Here is a 20,004-nt window from a genome sequence, read left to right on the forward strand (position 1 = left end):
CCAAAGTCTTCTTTTCAGATGAGAGCAAGTTTTGTATTTCATTTGGAAACCAAGGTACTAGAGTCTGGAGGAAAGGTGGAGAAGCTCATAGCACAAGTTGCTTGAAGTCCAGTGTTAAGTTTCCACAGTCTGTGATGTTGGGGAGCAATGTCATCTGCTGGTGTTGGTTCATTGTGTTTTTTGAAAACCAAAGTCACTACACCATTTACCATGTAATTCACGACAAATTGAGGCAGTAATTAAAGCAAAAGGAGCCCCTACCAAGTATTGAGAACATGTACAGTAAATGAACATAAGGCCAACAATTCACTAAAAAGATTTTTTTTTTCTTATGAAGTATTCTAATTTGTTGATATAGTGAATTTTTTTTTTTTTTTGTTAAATTTGAGTCAATATCATTACAATTAAAAGAACCAAAGCCTTAAACTACTTCAGTTTGTGTGTATTGAATTTATTTAATACACAAGTTTCACAATCCGAGTTGAATTACTGAAATAAATGAACTTTTCCACGACATTCTAATTTATTGAGATTTACCTGTACTCACTTGCTGACTGACATTGGCCAATTCAATTCATTTTTTAAACCCAAAACACTACAACACACAAAATGCATGGACAAAATTACTATCCAAGCCTTGCAAGCACTGTAACAGGTCTAACCAGTCTGTGCTACAAAAGCCTGAATCACCACATCCAAGCCCTGTAAGCAATTGTTTTAACAGCACACACACACTCTATACGGCCATACAGCGGTGTAAAAAACACTAGAACTCTTTACTGGCTCCTCTGAGACCATCATACAGACCTTAAACAAACAAACAACATAAGGGGAAGCAACAAACAAAAAAAAACTGTTTTAATAGCAGAGGGTTAAAATGTCAGCTTCCTGAACTTAGCTGGGCACTGTGTGATTAAGTTTTAATCAAGCTCTTTATTCTTGATTTGATTAAAGTCCATACAACCCCTCAAATCTCAAGTCCACTTTGCACTAATGACAGCACTCTACAACAAAAAAAGTCACACTAATTTCCTGCGGGACATTCAGAACTAACATGTTGTCTTGGAAGTCGTGGCCTAATGGTTAGAGAGTCGGACTCCCAATCGAAAGGTTGTGAGTTCGAGTCCCGGGCCGGCAGGAATTGTGGGTGGGGGGAGTGCATGTACAGTTCTCTCTCCACCTTCAATACCACGACTTAGGTGCCCTTGAGCAAGGCATCGAACCCCCAACTGCTCCCCGGGCGCCGCAGCATAAATGGCTGCCCACTGCTCCGGGTGTGTGTTCACAGTGTGTGTGTGTGTTCACTGCTCTGTGTGTGTGCACTTCGGATGGGTTAAATGCAGAGCACAAATTCTGAGTATGGGTCACCATACTTGGCTGAATGTCACTTCACTTGTGCATAAGGCGTTTTCTTGTAATGCGTTACAAATGGTTAATTCTGAAAGGTGCAAACAAGTCACACCCAAGATGTTACGCCACTAATTTTGAATGATAATCAACACTTGACAGATACTTAACGAGAGACATTAAACATCTTTTTTGAGTTTACATGACTCTTAATAGAGCATACATGGGGGGGGGGGGGGGGGTCTAATGCAGAGTGCATTTGAGGATAACCATAATGAAAAGTGCACATGCATTTAAGGGATAGAATGGCATTTCATTCATCAGATCCAAGGCTAAAGATGGAAAATACTTTTACATTTTATGGCTAAGACATTCACCACGAGACAAGCAGACAAACATGATTATTCAGCATGCTCCATAGACAAAGGGATTTGCCACAGGATTACAGATTAATACAATCAACAAAAGACAACCGCCACTGAGGAGGATATGCCATATTTAACGGCATAAGTGATTTACGGTACAGGAAATTAAACCAAACATATGGTATCAAATGTCCCACACCAAATATCCAACCACATAAAAAGTTGGAATCTGTACAATCTAACAAGCCACAAGTTCAGTTGCTAGTAACTTGAAAAGTGCTTGAAAGTCTTTTTTAATTTCTGTATTAATGTCTTAATTAAAAACAACAAGTCACATAAAAGTCACAAATAATCTGGATTTTCAAGCATAAAATGGTGCGTTTTGAAACATAGTATTAAACAGACCATCTTGGAACAGCAACAAACCAGCTACCAGCTGTTCATAAGAGTTTAAGATGGTCAAGTTGGTTTTTGGAAGATGGACTGGTCAGCCAGCTAATGAGCAGCTTGAACCAGTTACAAACCAGCTACTATGTTACCATCAGAAACCCTAAGAATATTCAAATTAATAATAACAATGAAACATTCCAAAACAAACTTTACCCAATCTTTAGCTAAATATTTTAGAATCTGTTAATTACAAATACATTATGAGCCAAGTTACACTGTCAAAAGAATCCCTTGCACATACTCTCAGAAAAAAAAAAAAAATGTAACTATAGTTATTAATCAGGATGATCAATCACAAAAAGTAATTAAAGTAATTAAATTACAAAAAGTAATTAAACTTAAAGCAACAATAACCATCTAGTTTAAAACCTATAATCCTCAACAACAACAACAACAAAAAAACAGAATGATGCATGGGATAATTCAAGCAATACCTCATACATCTGCTTTTTGTCCAGTAGCCCAATCTGAAGGGCACCACCCCTGTAACAGACCCACACACACCCGACGGGCTTCATTGTCTATCAGTAGTTCCTCTCATGCCGAAATGATGCATCTTTTATTTAAAATGCGAGTTTTTGTCAACGGAACATGACAGACAAGAAGCCCAGACAATAAAAGACTTGGGGTCAAACTGCAGAAGCGTTGCCAATGGAACCCGGAGATTGAAAATAAATGAATAAAAATAAATACAATCTAACCAACAAATATTTACATGAGAAGATTTCATCTCAGGTTACTCTTTTGCAGCACAGCATCTTCTGCATTGTCTCTGTCACCAATAAGCAACAATGGAAACCGATTCTGGATACAGCTGGGAGAAACTGTTGTTTGGCTTAAATTAATAATACACATACAAATTATCATATCGGTTGTATGCTAGAAAAACGAGTTAATAAATTGTGATTCCTCTCCCAACCTCTTAGTCATCGAAACTGGGTGTGAAACCTTTAGATTCGGTTCGATTCAGAATGTCACTAGAATCAAACCGAACGTCACGCGTGATACATTTACACTGGATACATTCTAAAAGCGAAATCTTATAATGTCTCAGACTCTGTCATTGTTTCTGGCAGTAAAGGTTTTCTTTTTCTTTTTTGTAGGACAGACCGACAGTACACAGACAGCATTACTAGGACACCTTCCTGAAGTCATGCCCAAAACCGAGTTGTTTGTTAATGAACAAAAGGCCATACATAAGGAGCAAGGAATGGGAAAAGTGCGCTTACCCAAAGATCCGTTCCCCAGCTCATAGCGAAAAAAACTCCAAGAACTAACGTCTCCTCCGCTTAAAACTCCAGGGTTGCTTGTTCTTCGCTCTCTCTGCCGTCGTGTAACTCTCTATACTCAAGTGAAGCCAGCAGCGACAACCTCACGGCTCAGGGTTTTCCCATTTCCGACACACAATGCGCCTCTGCTCTGCCGCGGGGAAATGGAGGGATGCGTGCGTTTGTCCAAAAGCGCCTCCTATCCGCCAGAGTTTGCAAGTGGGGAGACTGAAATTTTTTTTCTTTTTCTTTTTTTTTTTACATTACTATTGAGTTCAATAAGAAATAGTTAACATGTAGTGAGAAATAATGTAATAAGAAATCTATAGGGTAAGAAATTTGATCATAGTGTTATATTAATTTAATTGTAAATATCTATCATTATATATCAAACATTTAATATGGTATAAATGTCCTGTTGAAGCTACAACTTTATAATCAGTGTTGGTAGAGTGGCTCATTTGAAATCTCTTAATATGTGGATATACGTTCAGCAGGTATATTATACTAGATTAAAAAAAAATAAGTTATTTTAGTATCATTGAGATACCAGAAGTTTTTAAAAAAAATACATTTCAAGCAAGTTTTTTATATCTATATTTGTTAATATTAAAGTTGTAGTCATTTTGTTCTGTTTTTATCATTTTGATTAATTTGCTTTTAAATATATTTGTGTCTGTATAGATTTTATTATTATTTGTTTTAATTCAAGTTAAACTAAATTAAAACGAGAAATATAGTTTTGGCATAGTGTGTCACACCACAGTACACTGCTCAATTCATAAAAATAATTACAAAATCAAATAATAATAAAAATAGAGAATAAACTCCCAAACCGATATGTTTCAACAGTTTCTTTATTCATTATTTACATCAAGTGTAACACTGGACTTCACAGTAATATAATATTAAAAGTGAGCTTTAAATTAGAATCACACAAAATATACTTTTTACAAAACAGAAAAAAATACTGTTAATCTATCAACCTCTGCCTTTTTAATCCCTGTTAAATTCACATATTTAAAACTAAGAGTGTTTTCTTTTCATTGCACTTGAAGGACTAGAGAGGTGGCCTTTGGTATAGAAATTTCTTCTGCACTTAAAATCTGACCTTATAGAAAGAGAGTCTCCAAAAAAGGTGAGTTCCAGGATTCAACATAAAATAAGTAGATAGATAAATAAGCCAAAAATAAATAAAAAATTTTAAAAAAGGACTGAATTCTAATGATTGTGAGACAGAAAATATGACTTTGCACCTCAGAGGACTTGTGTGGCTCATAAAACAAACTATAAGCACAAGAAGGTTCTCTCTGCATGATACAATAAAATATCATACAATGCGCAAACTTTCAGAAGAGGTTATCTAAAATAAAACTGACTGATTATAGCAAAATATTTTTTTTTACAAATTGCAGTGATAAGGGATAATAAAATAGAAAAAAAACCCAGACCGTTTACTAAAATTTCGAAAAAAGGCAAACTGCTCCCTGACAATCATGTAAATCTCACATACAAAAAAGTCACTTACTCTTTTCCCCCGTCAGCTGTTTGGTAATGAAACATTTTTTACAAATAATAATCAATGGAATCTATGACCTGCATGTGTTATGAAATAAAGAAACGCTAAATCACACATGAAAAATATTTTTTCTCTGTTAATGTGATGACAAGAGAGGTATTCCTGGCAAAGCAAAACAAATTCATGGGCTCTTTCAGTAAAAGGAGACCAGACTTCAAGCACTGTCTTTTTCTTAGTAAAGGACAGATCATTGCACTTTTCCTATTCAAGTTGGACACCTCACATACCCAGATGTCTGAACAGGGCAGCTTGAATGATAATAAAGGCTTGAAAAATCCCATTTGCCACCTTAAAATTGGTAATGAATATTTTAGCACAAAACATATTTACATAGACAGATCTTTAACATGACCTTGCAGTGCACAAAACATTAAATCTCTCACAAAAGGCACCATGTAATATCAGAAAGCATTGCCCATGGCAGAAAAAAAAGGCAAAACAATTTAGTGTAGACAAATTAAGCCATGATTTAAAGTTTTAAAAAAATTGTTTTTTTTCTGCTGCAGTGGAACTGAAATGTCATGGAGATGTATGGGCAAAACAATTTCCATATTACATACCCTAGACAGTGAATTAAGGCAAGGCAATTAACATTTATGCTTTAAAAATGTGCTCCAGTGTAATCAGTACAAATCATCAACATTACATTTCAATTATGACATTGCAGAGTACCCACGAAAATCTCATTTATGCAAATTCTAATAGAAATCTATCATTTTATGAATAAAGACTCAGAAAACATTTGTAAGTGTTTGTGTCCTGAAGAAAATGTTTCCTATAATAATGTTTCTGTTTAATAAAGTTTGAACTGTGTGAAGAGAGACTATAGAAAACATAAACACGCAAACAAATGAATACATTCATAATGCAGATGCACAGATGGAGCCCCTCACACCAAAGTCTCACCACAAGGACACAAGTGAGCATGACCTTCCACGCATGTTTGTGGGTATAAAATAATATGCAATATCTACAATATCATAAAAACGGCTGTGCTTTTAATAAAAAATAATTTAAAATTCAAGTTTACAAATGGCAACATTCTAAAGTGAAATCAAAATAAAGTTACAAGCCAATGTGCTAAAGAAAATGCAGTTTGTATTAAAGGTCTTGGCAATATTTGTGTCTGTAGTGTTGCTGCTTCTGTGTTGTTGGCACCATGATGGTCATAAAATAAATTCAGACTTTCCACACATCAAATAATTCCCCCATAGCAAATCAATAAAATCTAGAAACATGTTTAGAATTCTTGAGTGTTGAGAACTCTAGAGTCAGACTGTAGATTTGCACCATCTGGCTAATGGGGACATTATCTAAAGGCCACGGATATAAAAGGCCAAATATGATCCATGTGGTGACGGTCCCAACACCTGTTCAACTATGCCACAACAACCCACTACTAGCAACAATAATGCATGGACCATGTCAAAATGAAGAGTAATTACAGAAACCTTTACCTATGCAACCCCTGACTATCTGTGAAAACTGATTTCTGTTATACCAAGATACAACTGTAAGTATTAATTTGTCAAAAACAAAACTGTGTGTATTTTGATAATGACAAAAAGCTTATATACAAAGAACTATGTTCCCAACTGGCAATTTCAAGGAGAAAGTCACCTGTAAACAATAAAAAGTTAGAGAGTGTTTGTAGTATTTTTCTGAGGTACTTCTTAGAGAATATTCTCTGTCCCCCAACATTTAAATAAAACTAGATTGATTCTGGGGCAAAAAAAAGTCTAAAGGGGTACAGGAGGAGGAGTTTTGGAGGGGGATGCAGTGGCTACCTTTGTACAACATCACTGATCTCTTTAATGCATGTGTTCAAGTTGTCAAGAGCTGGGCTGGTCCCAGGTCCCAATCCCCCACCTGAAGAGGAAGCGCGCAGCTCCTTTAGATTCAACTCTAGTTTCCCCACTGCCTCACGAAAGGCAAATTTATTACGTGTCTGGGGGATGCAATCGACATACCCCGAGCAGTAGTCCAAAAGTTGGTGTCCCACATCCAGGACCTGGCTGCTGGAGGAAAGCTCGGTGTTGCCTTGAAGAGCACTACTCAAGCATTCAGCACATTCCAAAAGAGCCTCCTTGCTAATCTTTTCCAGGGGGATCCGCTCTGTCTGCTGCCGAGTTCGTCTAAGGGTGGGTTTGGTGGAAGTAGGACCAGGTCCGCCACTGGAAGCACCGTTGGCAATTTTAGTTTGGGTGGTGGTGTTACTAGAGGGGACAATGGGGGCTGGAGGCACTTGTGGTGGTGGTATTGATGGACGTGCTCCTCTGGCTTCCCTCCCTGACCTTTTGACACCATCTCCATTGACCTCTATGTTTCCACTGACCACTTCGTCAGCTGCATCGGCACTGTAGGCGTGTTGGAGGGAGCGGAGCATGGGTGGTGGAGGAGGTGCACATTTGGGCTTCACCAGTCGCGGTCGGTCACGATCACCACTGTCAGGCAGCAGTTTAAAGCGGTTGCCCTGAGAGTCCACACCGACTAGGTGAACATCGGCCGAGCTGTGCTTTAGGGTCGGGGAGATCAGGACTGGAACTTTGTGGTTGTGCAGGTTGACCGAACCAAGAGTGGAAATTTTCGATGGAGATGACCAGCCTTGTCTGTCATCTTGCCCATCTTTTCCCCGTATGTTGGAGTCTGAATCTCCCTCTCCCCCTACACCTGGTGCCCTTACTCCACCAGCGACCCCCCGTGGCAAGAGTTTGGCTTTGGGACGATCTCGTATCTGAGCCGTACCTTCGTCAAGCTTCCTCTGGATTGCATCCAAAGGTCGTACTGCCCCATTCTCTGGCTGTGATGTGGTGGAAGATGTACGCTCTAATGGGGGTTTGCTTCGGTTTCTTGGTAATGTCAACGCCATGCGCTCTAAGTCCGGCAACCCAGAAGACATAGAGGAAGTTGAATTGGAACGAGGGAATGGCTTGGTTCCACTTCCTTCGTCTATTCCAGAAGGCTTACCAGTCCTCAATCCCAGGGTCTTTTTGATAAGGCGAGGGGTGAAAAAGCCTGCAAGGCTTCCCCAACTACTGCTGCTTCCAACTTGACCAGAAGTTGCTCCAGAGTTTGAACTTGAGGGTTTCTGTCCAAAAGTGGCCCCACAACAGTGGGACTGCACTTGGTTCCCCTCTCCGTGAGATGGAGAGAAACTCAACCCATCAGTTTGGGGCAAAGGAGGAGGAGGGCATGCAAACCCAGCCGTGGGCTCATACTTTTTATGGGGCTGGGTCTCCATCTCCCGAAAAGAGCTGCTCCTCTTGGGAGGCATAGGAAGATTCTGTTGCTGCTGAGGTGAGGATGAAGAAGAAGAGGAAGACATAGACTTCTTCTTCATGAAAGAACTGAAGAAGCCAGCCTTGCGGTCACGGGTAAAGGTCGTGTCCTGGGAGTCCTCAAGCATGCTAGAGGGAGACTTATCCCTCTGTTTACGTGGTAGGGCCGGAGAGCTGCTGGAGCGGCCATCACCCACAAAAAGGGATGCTGCAAGACCTGAACACAATAGGACAACAAAAACAAAGGTCAAAGAACAGCAAAAAAAGAGGTAGCAGTAGACATGTAAACTAAACACTTCAGTGGTGGCATATATAAACAGCTTGTCACTACGATCACTTGCTTACATCATTCAGTGCACAAATAACATATTGTGTCAGACTTTGATTGCTTGGCTATAAAATTTATATTTAATTTATTATATTGTTACCAATAGTTGTGTCTCAAGCAAATGTCTCAAAAATAAACACATAAAAGTAAAGCATGATGAAGCCTGGTATAAATGAAGGCTGTTGAACTAGACAACACTGCTATCCCTGACTGTAATTTATAAGAACTAGCCTGAAATATGCTTCTATGCAAGAAACCATGTAGGGTCCCTATAAGCTACTGGTAGATTATAGGGACATTAAAGTACATGACACTGAGTCAGGGATATTTCTTTAATTCATGGGGTGAATTTTTGTAGGAGTGGACAAAGATTTTTTCTTTTGTATTTTTTTTTAACAGGTCCTGTGGCAAACAGAATGTCTAGATATTTGTATTATATAGACAGTTTCTCTTGATATGTGGGGAAAAGTAAGATTGTCAGGACAATCAAAGGCAGGACAATAAATACAGATGCAGGAATACAAAAAATACAAGTATAAATGTTAATAATAAACTTTTTGCATGTTTAAAAAGTTTAATAACATGACAAAAAGATGCATCTCAACCAAAAAATAAATAAATATAAACATCCCCACCCTTAAAGTTTATTTTATATCAATTTTATATAATTTCAATAAATAGCATATAAAGTAGAAAAACAATATTGCACAATTCATGAAAAATACTTTAATAAGGTTAAACAAATTTCAATCAAAATATAAATACACATGCAGTTGTGTTTATGTGCATACTTGGGGTTTAGGGAAATTCAGCAAATGGGAGAAATAGAATGAAATCAGATGTATTTACAGAGATATTTAAAACATGAGAGGGAATATCTGATATAAACGTTTATGAACATGTACGATTTCTGATCATGATACATTTTGAATACATTTAATATGATTAAGAATAAAAGAAAGAGATATATATAGGATATTACACAGAATGTTCTGATTCATACTATATCTGTAGGTTTCCCCCGGGCGCTGGAAAAAATAGCTGCCCACTGCTCCGGGTGTGTGTTCACGGTGTGTGTGTGTGTGTGTGTGTTCCCTACTCACTGCTGTGTGTGTGCACTTGAATGGGTTAAATGCAGAGCACCAATTCTGAGTATGGGTGACCATACTTGGCAAATGTCACGACTTTCACTTTTTTATTTTTATTATGTAGCACTGTTAATCGAAAATGAACACCACTCCCATTCTCTTGAGCTTCTGTCTGAGCCGATTGAGCCGGAGTTGGGCCTGTATACCTGCAGGGCCATGGGGTCCTGCCTCCTCCATATTCTCTTTGTTCTCAGAGTGTTTCTTCTGCCCACGAGACTTTGAGGGCAAAAGCGGCATATCATGGCCTAAGGTGTGCGCAAGTCCACCTTGCCCACCAGATGCGGTTTTACACAGCTCTTCGGCTACCTCTGGAGATGAGTTAGCAGAAAGAAGGTGCAGGTTACTATGGGTCAAACTTTCATTAAATATTAACTTCATCTTTATTTCAGTAAATTTTCTATTTTTTACATTCAATACAAAATTCACCTATGATATTTATTCTTTATTTTCTTTTAAGCAGTTTAATCATACAAGATCTGCATGAAAAGTCCACTTAGTTTACGGCTTCCTCTGTCATTCAAAACAGATGATGCAGCAATACCTTCTGAGATGCTTGAGTCATGGAACATGGTCTCGAATGCCTGATGAATCTCAGCAAATGAGGGTCTATCCAGTGGACTCCACTGCCAGCCTACCAACACAAACAAAATATGGCTTTACCTAATGACCAAAAACTACAATACGGTTCAAAATGTTGTGTAAAAAATTGTGTAAAAAATAAATAAATAAATAAATAATAATAATAAAAAGTTCTTACTTCTACTAAGCACTGATACATTGAATTGATCAAAAGTGACAGTAAAACTTACATAAGGTTATGTGACAAGCTAATTTATTTCAAATAAATTGATATTTTAAAAGTTATATTCCATTAAAAATGTGTAATTAATCAGCATATTATAATGATTTCTGTGACACTGAAAGCTGCTGAAAATTCAGCTTTGCCATCACAAGAATAAATGATATTTTAAATATATTAAAATAGAATACAGTTATTTAAAATTTTAAATAAGACCATTACACAACATTACACAATGCTTAAAGAAAATACTGTATATATGGACACATATGAATTACATTTGACCTGTTTTAGTTAACTATGAAAAGTTAAGTGAAAGCTATAAAATGTTATCAAAGTCTCTGTTGATACTCACAGGCTCTCATGAGCTCGTAGACTTTAGGAGGACAGCCCTCGGGCTGCTCCATGCGGTAGCCCTTCTCCAGCAGATCGTACACCTGAGACAGGTCTATTCCTGGGTATGGAGACATGCCATACGTCGCAATCTCCCAAAGCAGAACTCCAAATGCTGGAAAATTGGGAAAAATAAATGAGTCACTTATTTATATAAGAAAATCAATCATTTCCGTCTGTGACACATAACTGTTTATAGAGTATCAGAACTCCTAACACAATCCTTGTGACAAAATTAATTTAGTAACTGACCCCACACATCTGATTTGATGGAGAAGGTGTTATAGGCCAGACTCTCTGGCGCTGTCCATTTGATGGGGAATTTGGCCCCCGCATGAGCGGTGTAGGTGTCGCCTGTCATCAGCCGGCTCAGCCCGAAATCAGCCACCTTGACCACGTGATTCTCTCCAACCAGACAATTACGAGCTGCCAAGTCCCTGAGAAAGAAATTAAGAAGATGTAGTGAGATCTCCCAATGAGAACTCCTGAAGCCTACTGATGTCTGAAGAGCTATGCTCACCTGTGGATGAAGTTCTTCTTCTCCAGATACTCCATGGCAGAGGAGATTTGAGTGGCCATGTAGAGCAGCACCACCGCATTCACCTGCTCCCTGTCACACTCACGCAGGTAGTCCAACAGGTTCCCATGGGGCATGTACTCAGTCACTATGTAGAATGGAGGCTCCAATGTACACACACCTAGGAAGGGGCATTAAAACAAATGACCAATTTGGGACAAATCTAAGAACATAATTTGGTCAAAACAAATAATTGTTGCTTATTATGTGAAAGAAAGAGTTGAGAGTAGTGCATACTCTCTAATGCCTGTGCAAACTCAAATGGTTGATTAATGTAGTAGACAAGTTTATTGAGATTTTTTTTGTTTTCGTTTTTTTTGTAGTGAATTGAACCGAAACCAGTTAAAGCACACACAGCTTCAAATTGGAGTTTTGACTAGTTGTAAACTACCATCAATGAGTTAAAAATCCTAGTTCACTTACCCAGTAACTGTACCAAATTGGGATGTTTCACCTCCTTCATGACTGCAGCTTCCTTCAGAAACTCGTCAACTTCCATGGTCTCCTCCTTTGAAATAAAGTAATACAATACACATTGAATATGAAATATAAATACATAACAGAACTAGCAAAGCAACTACAAAAACAATAATGAACGGAGCAATTCCCATAGGGTCCTCGCACTGCAGTGCTTGGGCCCTAAAAATCCTTAAGTGCAATATAATGACCAGCCACTTGGTGGCACACAACGCCAGATAAACAGTTCAATGCAATTAAAAACCAATGAAATCGTTTTTTTCCATTACACAACATTAGGAGCATATGCACAAAATCACAAACCTTTAGTGTTTTTACAGCTACAGTGAGGTTGTACTTTTTCCAAACTCCGACGTACACCTCTCCGTACTGGCCTCCACCTAACTTGTGCTTCATGGTGATGTCGGTGCGCTCCATTTCCCACTTGTCGTGGATGGGGGAGACACCATAGACGGTTGGCTTGTTGCATTTTGGAGCGGGATAGTGTAATGTGGTTACCAGACCATCGGCCACTGTGGAATGATGATGAACCAGCTCAGCTAATGTGCTGAAACGACTTTCAGCTGTTACATAGACCTGAGACAGAAGAAGAGACCAGCTTTAAAATCAAAGGAAAGGAAGCTTTACTTTCAAAGTAAAGTGAAAGCAGCCTTTGTCTTCAGCCCAACCTTTCCGTCAGAGGCGGTGTTGATCCGGTAATGATAGACCCGTCCCTCATAGCGAAGCGAGATGGAGAGCTGGCCAGGGCTGCTCTCACTCTCTCTCACTAGGAAGCTGCCGTTGATCAGGCTGCTGAGCAGGTACTCAGCGGCGCTGCGGGACACGGGCCCATGATACCAGCTGTGCTTTTCCAGACTGTTCACGGGGGTGATGTAGTTACTGGGTACCCAACCCTGGCCGTTCTTTGAACGGACTTCACTCCACTCGCCATTCTGGTTGTACCCCAACACTCGCAGCTTCTCTCCTGAAATGCAAAAAAGAACAGTACTTTGTACACAGCAATCCGGTTTTTTTTTTTTCACATTTTTGTGCATAAAGTTTTACTAATGATTCGGCTATGTAAACCCTTGTTATTCATACCAATGCATCTCCCTTGAATGGAATGGAATGAGAGATTAGAAATGCAAGCCAAAACAAGTCCATCGTTCAGCCATAAAAACACATCAGGTCTTTTAGAAGGAAAGAAGTGCACCTTTATGTCAGTAACTTTATAGAACCTACAGTATCAATTCTTAAAAAAGATCAGTTTGAACTTGTCCATTAGGTAATGTTTTCCCCCCATAAGCTCAGACTGAGAAGAAGCTAGTCTTATATAAGAGTTCTGAAATCTGCACAAATCCTGGAGGCACCCGAGAGTGGAGGAAGAAAAGTCAAGTCACTTTTATTGTCACATCAGTACAGCACATGTGCCTTGGTGAGTGAAATTCTTGGGAGGTTGCACCAGAAATTGCAGAAACAATTAACATATAACCAAACAGACTTCAACAGGTGAAAATGTGCAATATGCACATACATATAGTCAGTACACACAGAGTATTATTAGACATACTTACAGTTAACACAACACAGTATACGCAATATGTACATACATACAGTTAGCACTACACATTATACACTATACACAGAATGTACACATTCTACATTAAGTAAAAATATATACGCATAAAAATATGCTAAGGTGCAACAGAGTGTACGTGAAGGTAGGTTATTGTATTAAATGGAAGTGTGTATGTATAGTCCAGTGTTGAACTGTTGAAGTTAAAGTGTGTGGCATACCATATTGTAGGAGTATGCTGTAGGGTGTATAAGTTCTGACTGTTCATCAGTCTGACAGCCTGAGGGAAAAAGTTTTCCTCTGAGTCCCAGAGTTTGGAGCTTCGCAACAAGTGTGGCAGGGCACTATGGTGTTAAATGCTGAGCTGTAGTCCACAAACAGCATTCTCACATAGGTGTTCTTATTTTCCAGGTGGAAGAGAGCAGTGTGTAGGGTAAAAGCAATAGCATTGTCTGTAGAACGGTTGCTGCGATATGCAAATTGTAGCGGGTCCAATGAGGCAGGCAGCACAGAGCAGATGTAATATCTGCCGAGTTTCTTAAAACACTTGCTGAAGATGGGTGTAAGAGCAACGGGCCTCCAGTCATGTAAGCATGTGAATTTGTTTTTCTTTGGTTTGGGCACAATAGCAGATTTTTTTTAAGTCATTCATGAAATTCAAATATATCATCCGAGAATTTGAAGTACTGTGCTGGGTTTTTTTTTTTCTGCAAAAACATGTATGTGTCAGATGGACATTTTTGGCTGCTGCATCACACTCCATGAACGGCACATTTTAAAGATGCAATAGAAGGTAAAAATGTTTTTTTTTTTACAAGATATGCCTACAAAAAGCACTTGCGAAAACATCTCAAGAGCCCTGTGTTCTGTTCCATTAAGCTGTTGGAAAAAGAACACTCCAAAGCCTCACCAGAGTGCTCAATCTGAATTTGTGTAGTCAAAAACAATGATGGAACCAAAATAGGGACCTTTTTTTGCTTAATTCGGTTGCTGAATTTTGATAATTTTTTTTTTTATATATAAAATGTATGTAAATGTATTTTTATTTATACAATACAATTAAAGAGTTGGGGTTGGTACGATTTGTTTTAATATTTTGAATTAAGTCTCTTATGCTTACCAAGGTTGTATTTATTTGATAAAAAAAAAATAATATTGTGAAAAGTTTTTTATAATTTAAAAGAACTTTTCTTTCTGTGATGATATATGATTTTTTTTATGTTTTAGTATTTTTTGTAATTTATATTTTTATCTTTATATTCTTTGATTAATCTTTTGTAACATTATAAATGTCTTTCACTGTAAAAAAAAAAAAAAGTAAAAAATTCTCTCTGCCCCCAAATGTTTGAATGGTACATTTTATTATATTTTCCAGTAGAGGGTGCTCTGCTGCTGTCAGGAAAACAGAATTCAGGCACAATAGCTTTCAGACACTGGTCTTTTTTGCTAATCCTAAATTGACACTGGCCCTCGTAACAAGACAAGAAGAGACTGGCGCATCGGTGCCAACCAGACGACATTACATGACCGGCCATTAGCAGTTACTTCAGAGAGAAAGGGCAGATTGCTAACTCCTTCTCTCTGAACTCTCTTCTCTTGGGCAAGTCTGAGTTTACCCACTTGCTTTTCACCCAGCTGATGGGATTATGCTTCAAAATGGGCATTAGCATTAGCGGTAGCTGTTCAGCATGGAGCATCTAAGCACAGAGCCTGACTCGTGTCCCAAAGTCTATTACAATGTGCTGGAATGAGCTGTGGGCGTTAGCGCATATGGTTTAGGTTGATGCCCATGTGTTTATGCTCCTCAGTTGAATAAAACTCAAAGTTTAACATTCATTTCAATTTCTAGCTCTGTTTTTTGATCCTACAAACTGCTGCTGGGAAGAGAAACAACAAGTTCTGAAGTAAAGAAAAGAGGAAGGAGAATGATGGAAGGAAGAGGAAAAGTGTCCTTCTTATAAAGAAAGGAAGTTATCAATAATACTTGGCTTTGTTTATTCCAGGTATTAAAATTGGTTTTGGGTTCCATTTGAGTTTACATTATCAGTGCAATGAGGTTTGTCATCTGTGTACAGAGGTGGATATCAAACTGTTAAAGTGTTTAATAAGCATTGCATGTTGTGCAACCACTCATCTCCTTTCGACAATCATACCTTTCGTGATGCTCAGTGTGTTGTCGCCACTGGCAACAAAGTCGTAAAGCGCAACAAAAAGGTTGGGGTCGCTCTCCGCAGCACCCAGCAGATTCTCTTTCGAGCTCCAGCGCACCGCCTCCGTCAGTGACGTTGAGTCCAATCCAAAAGGCCTGTGCAGGGCTTCTGTCAGGAAGAAAGAGAGATAAATAACATGATATATGAGTAACAGAAAACATAAGCAGTTGTTGATAGAGCATATGACATCCCAAATGTGACAAGGCCTCTAGGAAGGGCAAACTGAGTCAAGTAAGAGGGGAGGGGTTTCAGAATCAGGAGCTGACGAACATGTTAACGTCAAGGTGAGGAGGGAGAAGAGAAGAAACTGCAATCATCTGACACAAAGTGAAAACAAGGAGGGGGATTCAAAATGAAATCACTTTGCTCTTTACATCATACCTCACTTAACAATGATCTCTTTTCACAAATCATTTGCGCAAACAATATTACGAAGGCTACACAAAACACCAATAAATCATAATAAAAAAAAACAAAGCTGTTCTAGATGCTAGAGATGTTAACGATCAACTCAGTTAAATTTTTAAATTAACAATTTCATATTAATTTTGTCAATTATGCATTCAATAATTTATCGAAATATTTTATAATCCATTTAATAAAGAATTTCTGGAGATTTTTTAAACATAATAATATTACTAACAACTATTATTATTATTATTTAAAATATTATAATAAATAAATATAATAAATGAAGAAGACTGAAATGAATTAATATTTTATTAATACTAATAAGAATAATAGTATAATAATACTATAAGTAGAAAATGTACATATTTTACGAAACATTGCAACTAAATTCATATATTAAGTTTGCTATGTAACATTAAGTACTGATCTACTTGTTGCTTTTGTAATAATAAATTTGAAATATTCCCATGAATTTCCAAACGCGTGATTTTTGAAAATCAGATGACCTCTGGAAACACCCCAAGACCAAACCATCTGACCAAGTAACAGCTTCCAAACTGACCACACACACAAAGCAAACAAATACACATCCCTCGATTTGAAATCCTCCAGAAAAACTCACTGACACTCAGGGCACCGTTACAGCGCTGTCTACCTGCGAAGCAGTAGTGGTCCACATCCTGTGGGTTCAACAGGTTGGTCAGTCTGACCCTCTCTTCCTCAAAACTGCTGCTGGACAGCAGAGTCTTCAATGGCATAATCTAGCAGTGCTAGATTAGTCTCTGATCTCACATGTAATAAAACACAGACCTGATGTGTTGAGGGTTCTGCTACTGTCTGAGAGGGTTTGATTCTTAAGCAAGTTCTTAAGGAGAGGAGGAGCATGGAATGGCTTTGAGGTTGGAAAAAATGGTATGGGAGAGTCCCCACACCTTGAGCATGTCTGCGTCTGCTGGTCTTCCTCTACAGCTGTCAACCAGCCACAAACACACACACTAAGCATGTCTGGGCAGCTGCCCCTTTCCTTAGGGAAAAAGTGAGGCAGGACAAAACATTAGCTGAGTTCCAAGGGAAAAGGCATCAGACTTTCAGAAACTCCCTTTACTGATCATTATGAAACAAATTCTTCTTCTTAGATTAGGCTGTATTAGGTTTACCTTTACAAAACTACTGTGGTGTTACCATGGTAGAGGGGCTGAAATTTGATGGATGATTAACACATTCGCATCCCAAGGTACAATAAAGAATAACATAGTATTAACATACTTTCTTCAAATGCTGAATGCATGGTAAGAGCAACAGCCAAATTATTTATCCTCAACATGCATCACAAAATCAAGAGCAACAAAAAGTCCATCATGACACGAAAAAACACTTGGTGACCAAGTTTCAATGCTTACCTGGTTATTTTTATTACTAACGTTTTAATCTGGCATCTTGTCCAATCAGTCAAGTAATATTTTCTCTCAATTAACTTGAAAAAATTGACTTGTCCCACACAAGCGTTTCTCGAGCCCTGTGGTTCCCCTACGGTTTATTACTTTAACAGTTTTGGTGAATTATTAGAGTACAACAGTAACAATAATATCAGCCAATAACTAATAGTCTCACTTTCAAAATCACATCTGTGTTTTATACCGTTTGCTGTTGAATAAGAGAATGTAAATGCCAACTAAGAAATGCATTAAATCAGGCCATGTAAACCCAAAACCATGCCAACTGGGCAGAACTACCTGTTAAGAGAGACTAGTAAATTAGTTGTATGAGCAACCCATCAACTAGTTGATTTTTGAAATATGAAGTTTTGGACATCCCTTTAAAAAAATAAGTGAATGTATATCCATAGAAAATATAGAATGTTAGTTCAAAATGTAATAAATGGTTCCAAGAATGTCCCTAAATTAAACTTGAAATGATCATTATGAATAAAAAACACAACAGGGCCTAGACAAAACAAAGACAGGTCTTCTGCCTGGTCTTACACAACACAATAAAATGCAAGAACTCACAGCTGAGACAGTCGAGGTCTGACTTTGTTACACACAGACACATACGCACACAGATACATACAGCCCTACCTTTATTCCTGACCAGCATGCAGTGCTTCCCAGTTCTAGTCAGCTGACTGATGCACAGCTCCCAGAACATGATCCCAGTTCCAGTGTAAGGGCTAATGGGAAACCACTCTAGCACCTAATCCTCAGATTACAGGTGTAAATCACACTAAAACAAGCTGAAAAACTGAAACGCTCCTCTTGTTCGAATCTTTTTAGTGTCCGGTGCAGCTCAGAACTCAGAGTTTCCAACACCGCAGTCAGAACGCCAGTCCGATCTGATTGTGGGCCTCCATGCTAACTGCCCTAAGTAAGAAGTATCCACATGTGCTTGTGTGAGATATGAGAAGAGTGGAGTTCTGAGAGTGGTTTTATTGGACATTTTGTGAGGGAAGGCGTGTGGGGGGCCCGCTGGTTTAAGAAGGGGGTATGTGTGTGCTGCCTACCCAACATCCTCTTGGGAGACACTAGAAAGCGTGGAGGTGTGGAAACTCTAGTACAAAATGCCTGTGCCGCATAAAACATAACCCTGAGTTTCAGAGCAACATGTAAAATGTATTAAGACGGGACACTCAGTTATTCAGTTACACCCAAAACCTCTTAACATTAAGGGAAATAATCTCTTTAAGACATCAGCAAGACCTCAATAGACTAGATGACATGAAAGTGAAAGGCTTGTGTGAACATAATAAAAGAAAAGATTTTTAGACTACAGAGGCCAGCTATTGACAAGACCACCATGACGACATTTCATGAGACAGGAACACTGAAATGCCAAACAAAGTCTAAATGACCAATTACTTTTAGTCATTGAGCCACAACTTCAAGTAGACAACATAGACAACAGATTACAATGTCAAGCTCTGTTCCAGTATATTCACAAACATTCTCATGTGACACTTCTGACTGATCTAACAGTTGAGCAGCGTTGGGCACGTCGTGTGGGCGCATATGTTTGTCCTGCATGCTTTTCGTGTGTGTCTTTGTGTGCAGGAGCTTCGCTGTGAAACAGCTGAGGGAGAACTTTGTGTGTGATGTGAATGGCTGTACTGAACGGACTGACCTGCACGGCCATGTCCTGATGGGAGTCTAGTGCAGCTGTTGTGCTGGGCTTAGGCCAGGCTTACAGCAACTGCACCAGCACCTCTGTACTCTGGGGCTGCTCTTAACTAATATGGATTATGGACAGAAGAACATCCTGATCTGAAATCACATTTTGTTGCTTTGCAGTCTGAAATGAAGATGGACACGGTTTTTGTTTGTATGTATTTATAACATCTAACTGAAAGCTATAACGCCAACATGTCTGAAATGAAATGTAAAAAATAAAAAAACTGATGAGTTGGATAAAGGATCACCCCCCTCCTCCTATAAACTATTTGTAAACTCAATCAGGTGTAGCTAATTCTCACCTTCTCAATGGCACACAAAGTCATCTGACTGTCAACTGTGATCTGTGATCAGCTGTGCTCATTTTGATTAGCACATTTCATTTCACTCTTTGGTAAAGCAACTGAGCAAACAATCAACTGGCAAGGCACTGTCAAAAGATCTCTGGTAGGGCTGGGCGATATGGAGCAAAAAATATATCTCGATATACGATATATGTCTCAATATCTTTACAGGAAAAATAACCCTCAAAAAATACTGCAAAAACAAATATGCCAAATATTACATGTTTAGGGCCCTATGAAATGTTTTTTTTTTCTTCACCATATGTTTTATTGTTACCTAATTCTGTGTTTTAGCATCTGTAATTATTTAA

At 38.5% G+C, this 20,004-nt stretch overlaps 2 protein-coding genes across 8 annotated transcripts in view; both read right to left on the reverse strand.

Annotated features, from left to right (window-relative positions):
- LOC132114771 (formin-binding protein 1-like) overlaps positions 1-3,641 on the reverse strand; it is an 83,480-nt gene extending 79,839 nt beyond the window's left edge. For 2 of the 5 annotated variants that reach the window (XM_059523093.1, XM_059523094.1), the window contains exon 1: positions 3,392-3,638. In XM_059523093.1, coding sequence (XP_059379076.1) covers positions 3,392-3,415 — 24 coding nt within the window. In that variant the 5' untranslated portion in view covers positions 3,416-3,638. Of the gene's footprint in view, positions 1-3,391 lie in introns of all 5 variants that reach the window. The other 3 variants (XM_059523092.1, XM_059523091.1, XM_059523090.1) reach the window with 2 other exon arrangements.
- Positions 3,642-6,464: 2,823 nt separating this feature from the next.
- LOC132114769 (tyrosine-protein kinase ABL2-like) overlaps positions 6,465-20,004 on the reverse strand; it is a 30,709-nt gene continuing 17,169 nt past the window's right edge. Inside the window, exons 1-11 of one of the 3 annotated variants that reach the window (XM_059523086.1) lie at positions 16,808-17,040; positions 15,718-15,882; positions 12,678-12,973; positions 12,313-12,585; positions 11,956-12,040; positions 11,476-11,653; positions 11,208-11,392; positions 10,918-11,070; positions 10,305-10,394; positions 9,910-10,071; positions 6,465-8,504 (exon numbers count right to left, since the gene is read on the reverse strand). In XM_059523086.1, coding sequence (XP_059379069.1) covers positions 6,793-8,504; positions 9,910-10,071; positions 10,305-10,394; positions 10,918-11,070; positions 11,208-11,392; positions 11,476-11,653; positions 11,956-12,040; positions 12,313-12,585; positions 12,678-12,973; positions 15,718-15,882; positions 16,808-16,943 — 3,435 coding nt within the window. In that variant the 5' untranslated portion in view covers positions 16,944-17,040 and the 3' untranslated portion in view covers positions 6,465-6,792. Of the gene's footprint in view, positions 8,505-9,909; positions 10,072-10,304; positions 10,395-10,917; positions 11,071-11,207; positions 11,393-11,475; positions 11,654-11,955; positions 12,041-12,312; positions 12,586-12,677; positions 12,974-15,717; positions 15,883-16,807; positions 17,041-20,004 lie in introns of those variants that run through there. The other 2 variants (XM_059523087.1, XM_059523085.1) reach the window with 2 other exon arrangements.

The sequence above is a fragment of the Carassius carassius genome, chromosome 34, assembly GCF_963082965.1.
Source record: "Carassius carassius chromosome 34, fCarCar2.1, whole genome shotgun sequence".
Taxonomy (NCBI): Eukaryota; Metazoa; Chordata; class Actinopteri; order Cypriniformes; family Cyprinidae; genus Carassius; species Carassius carassius.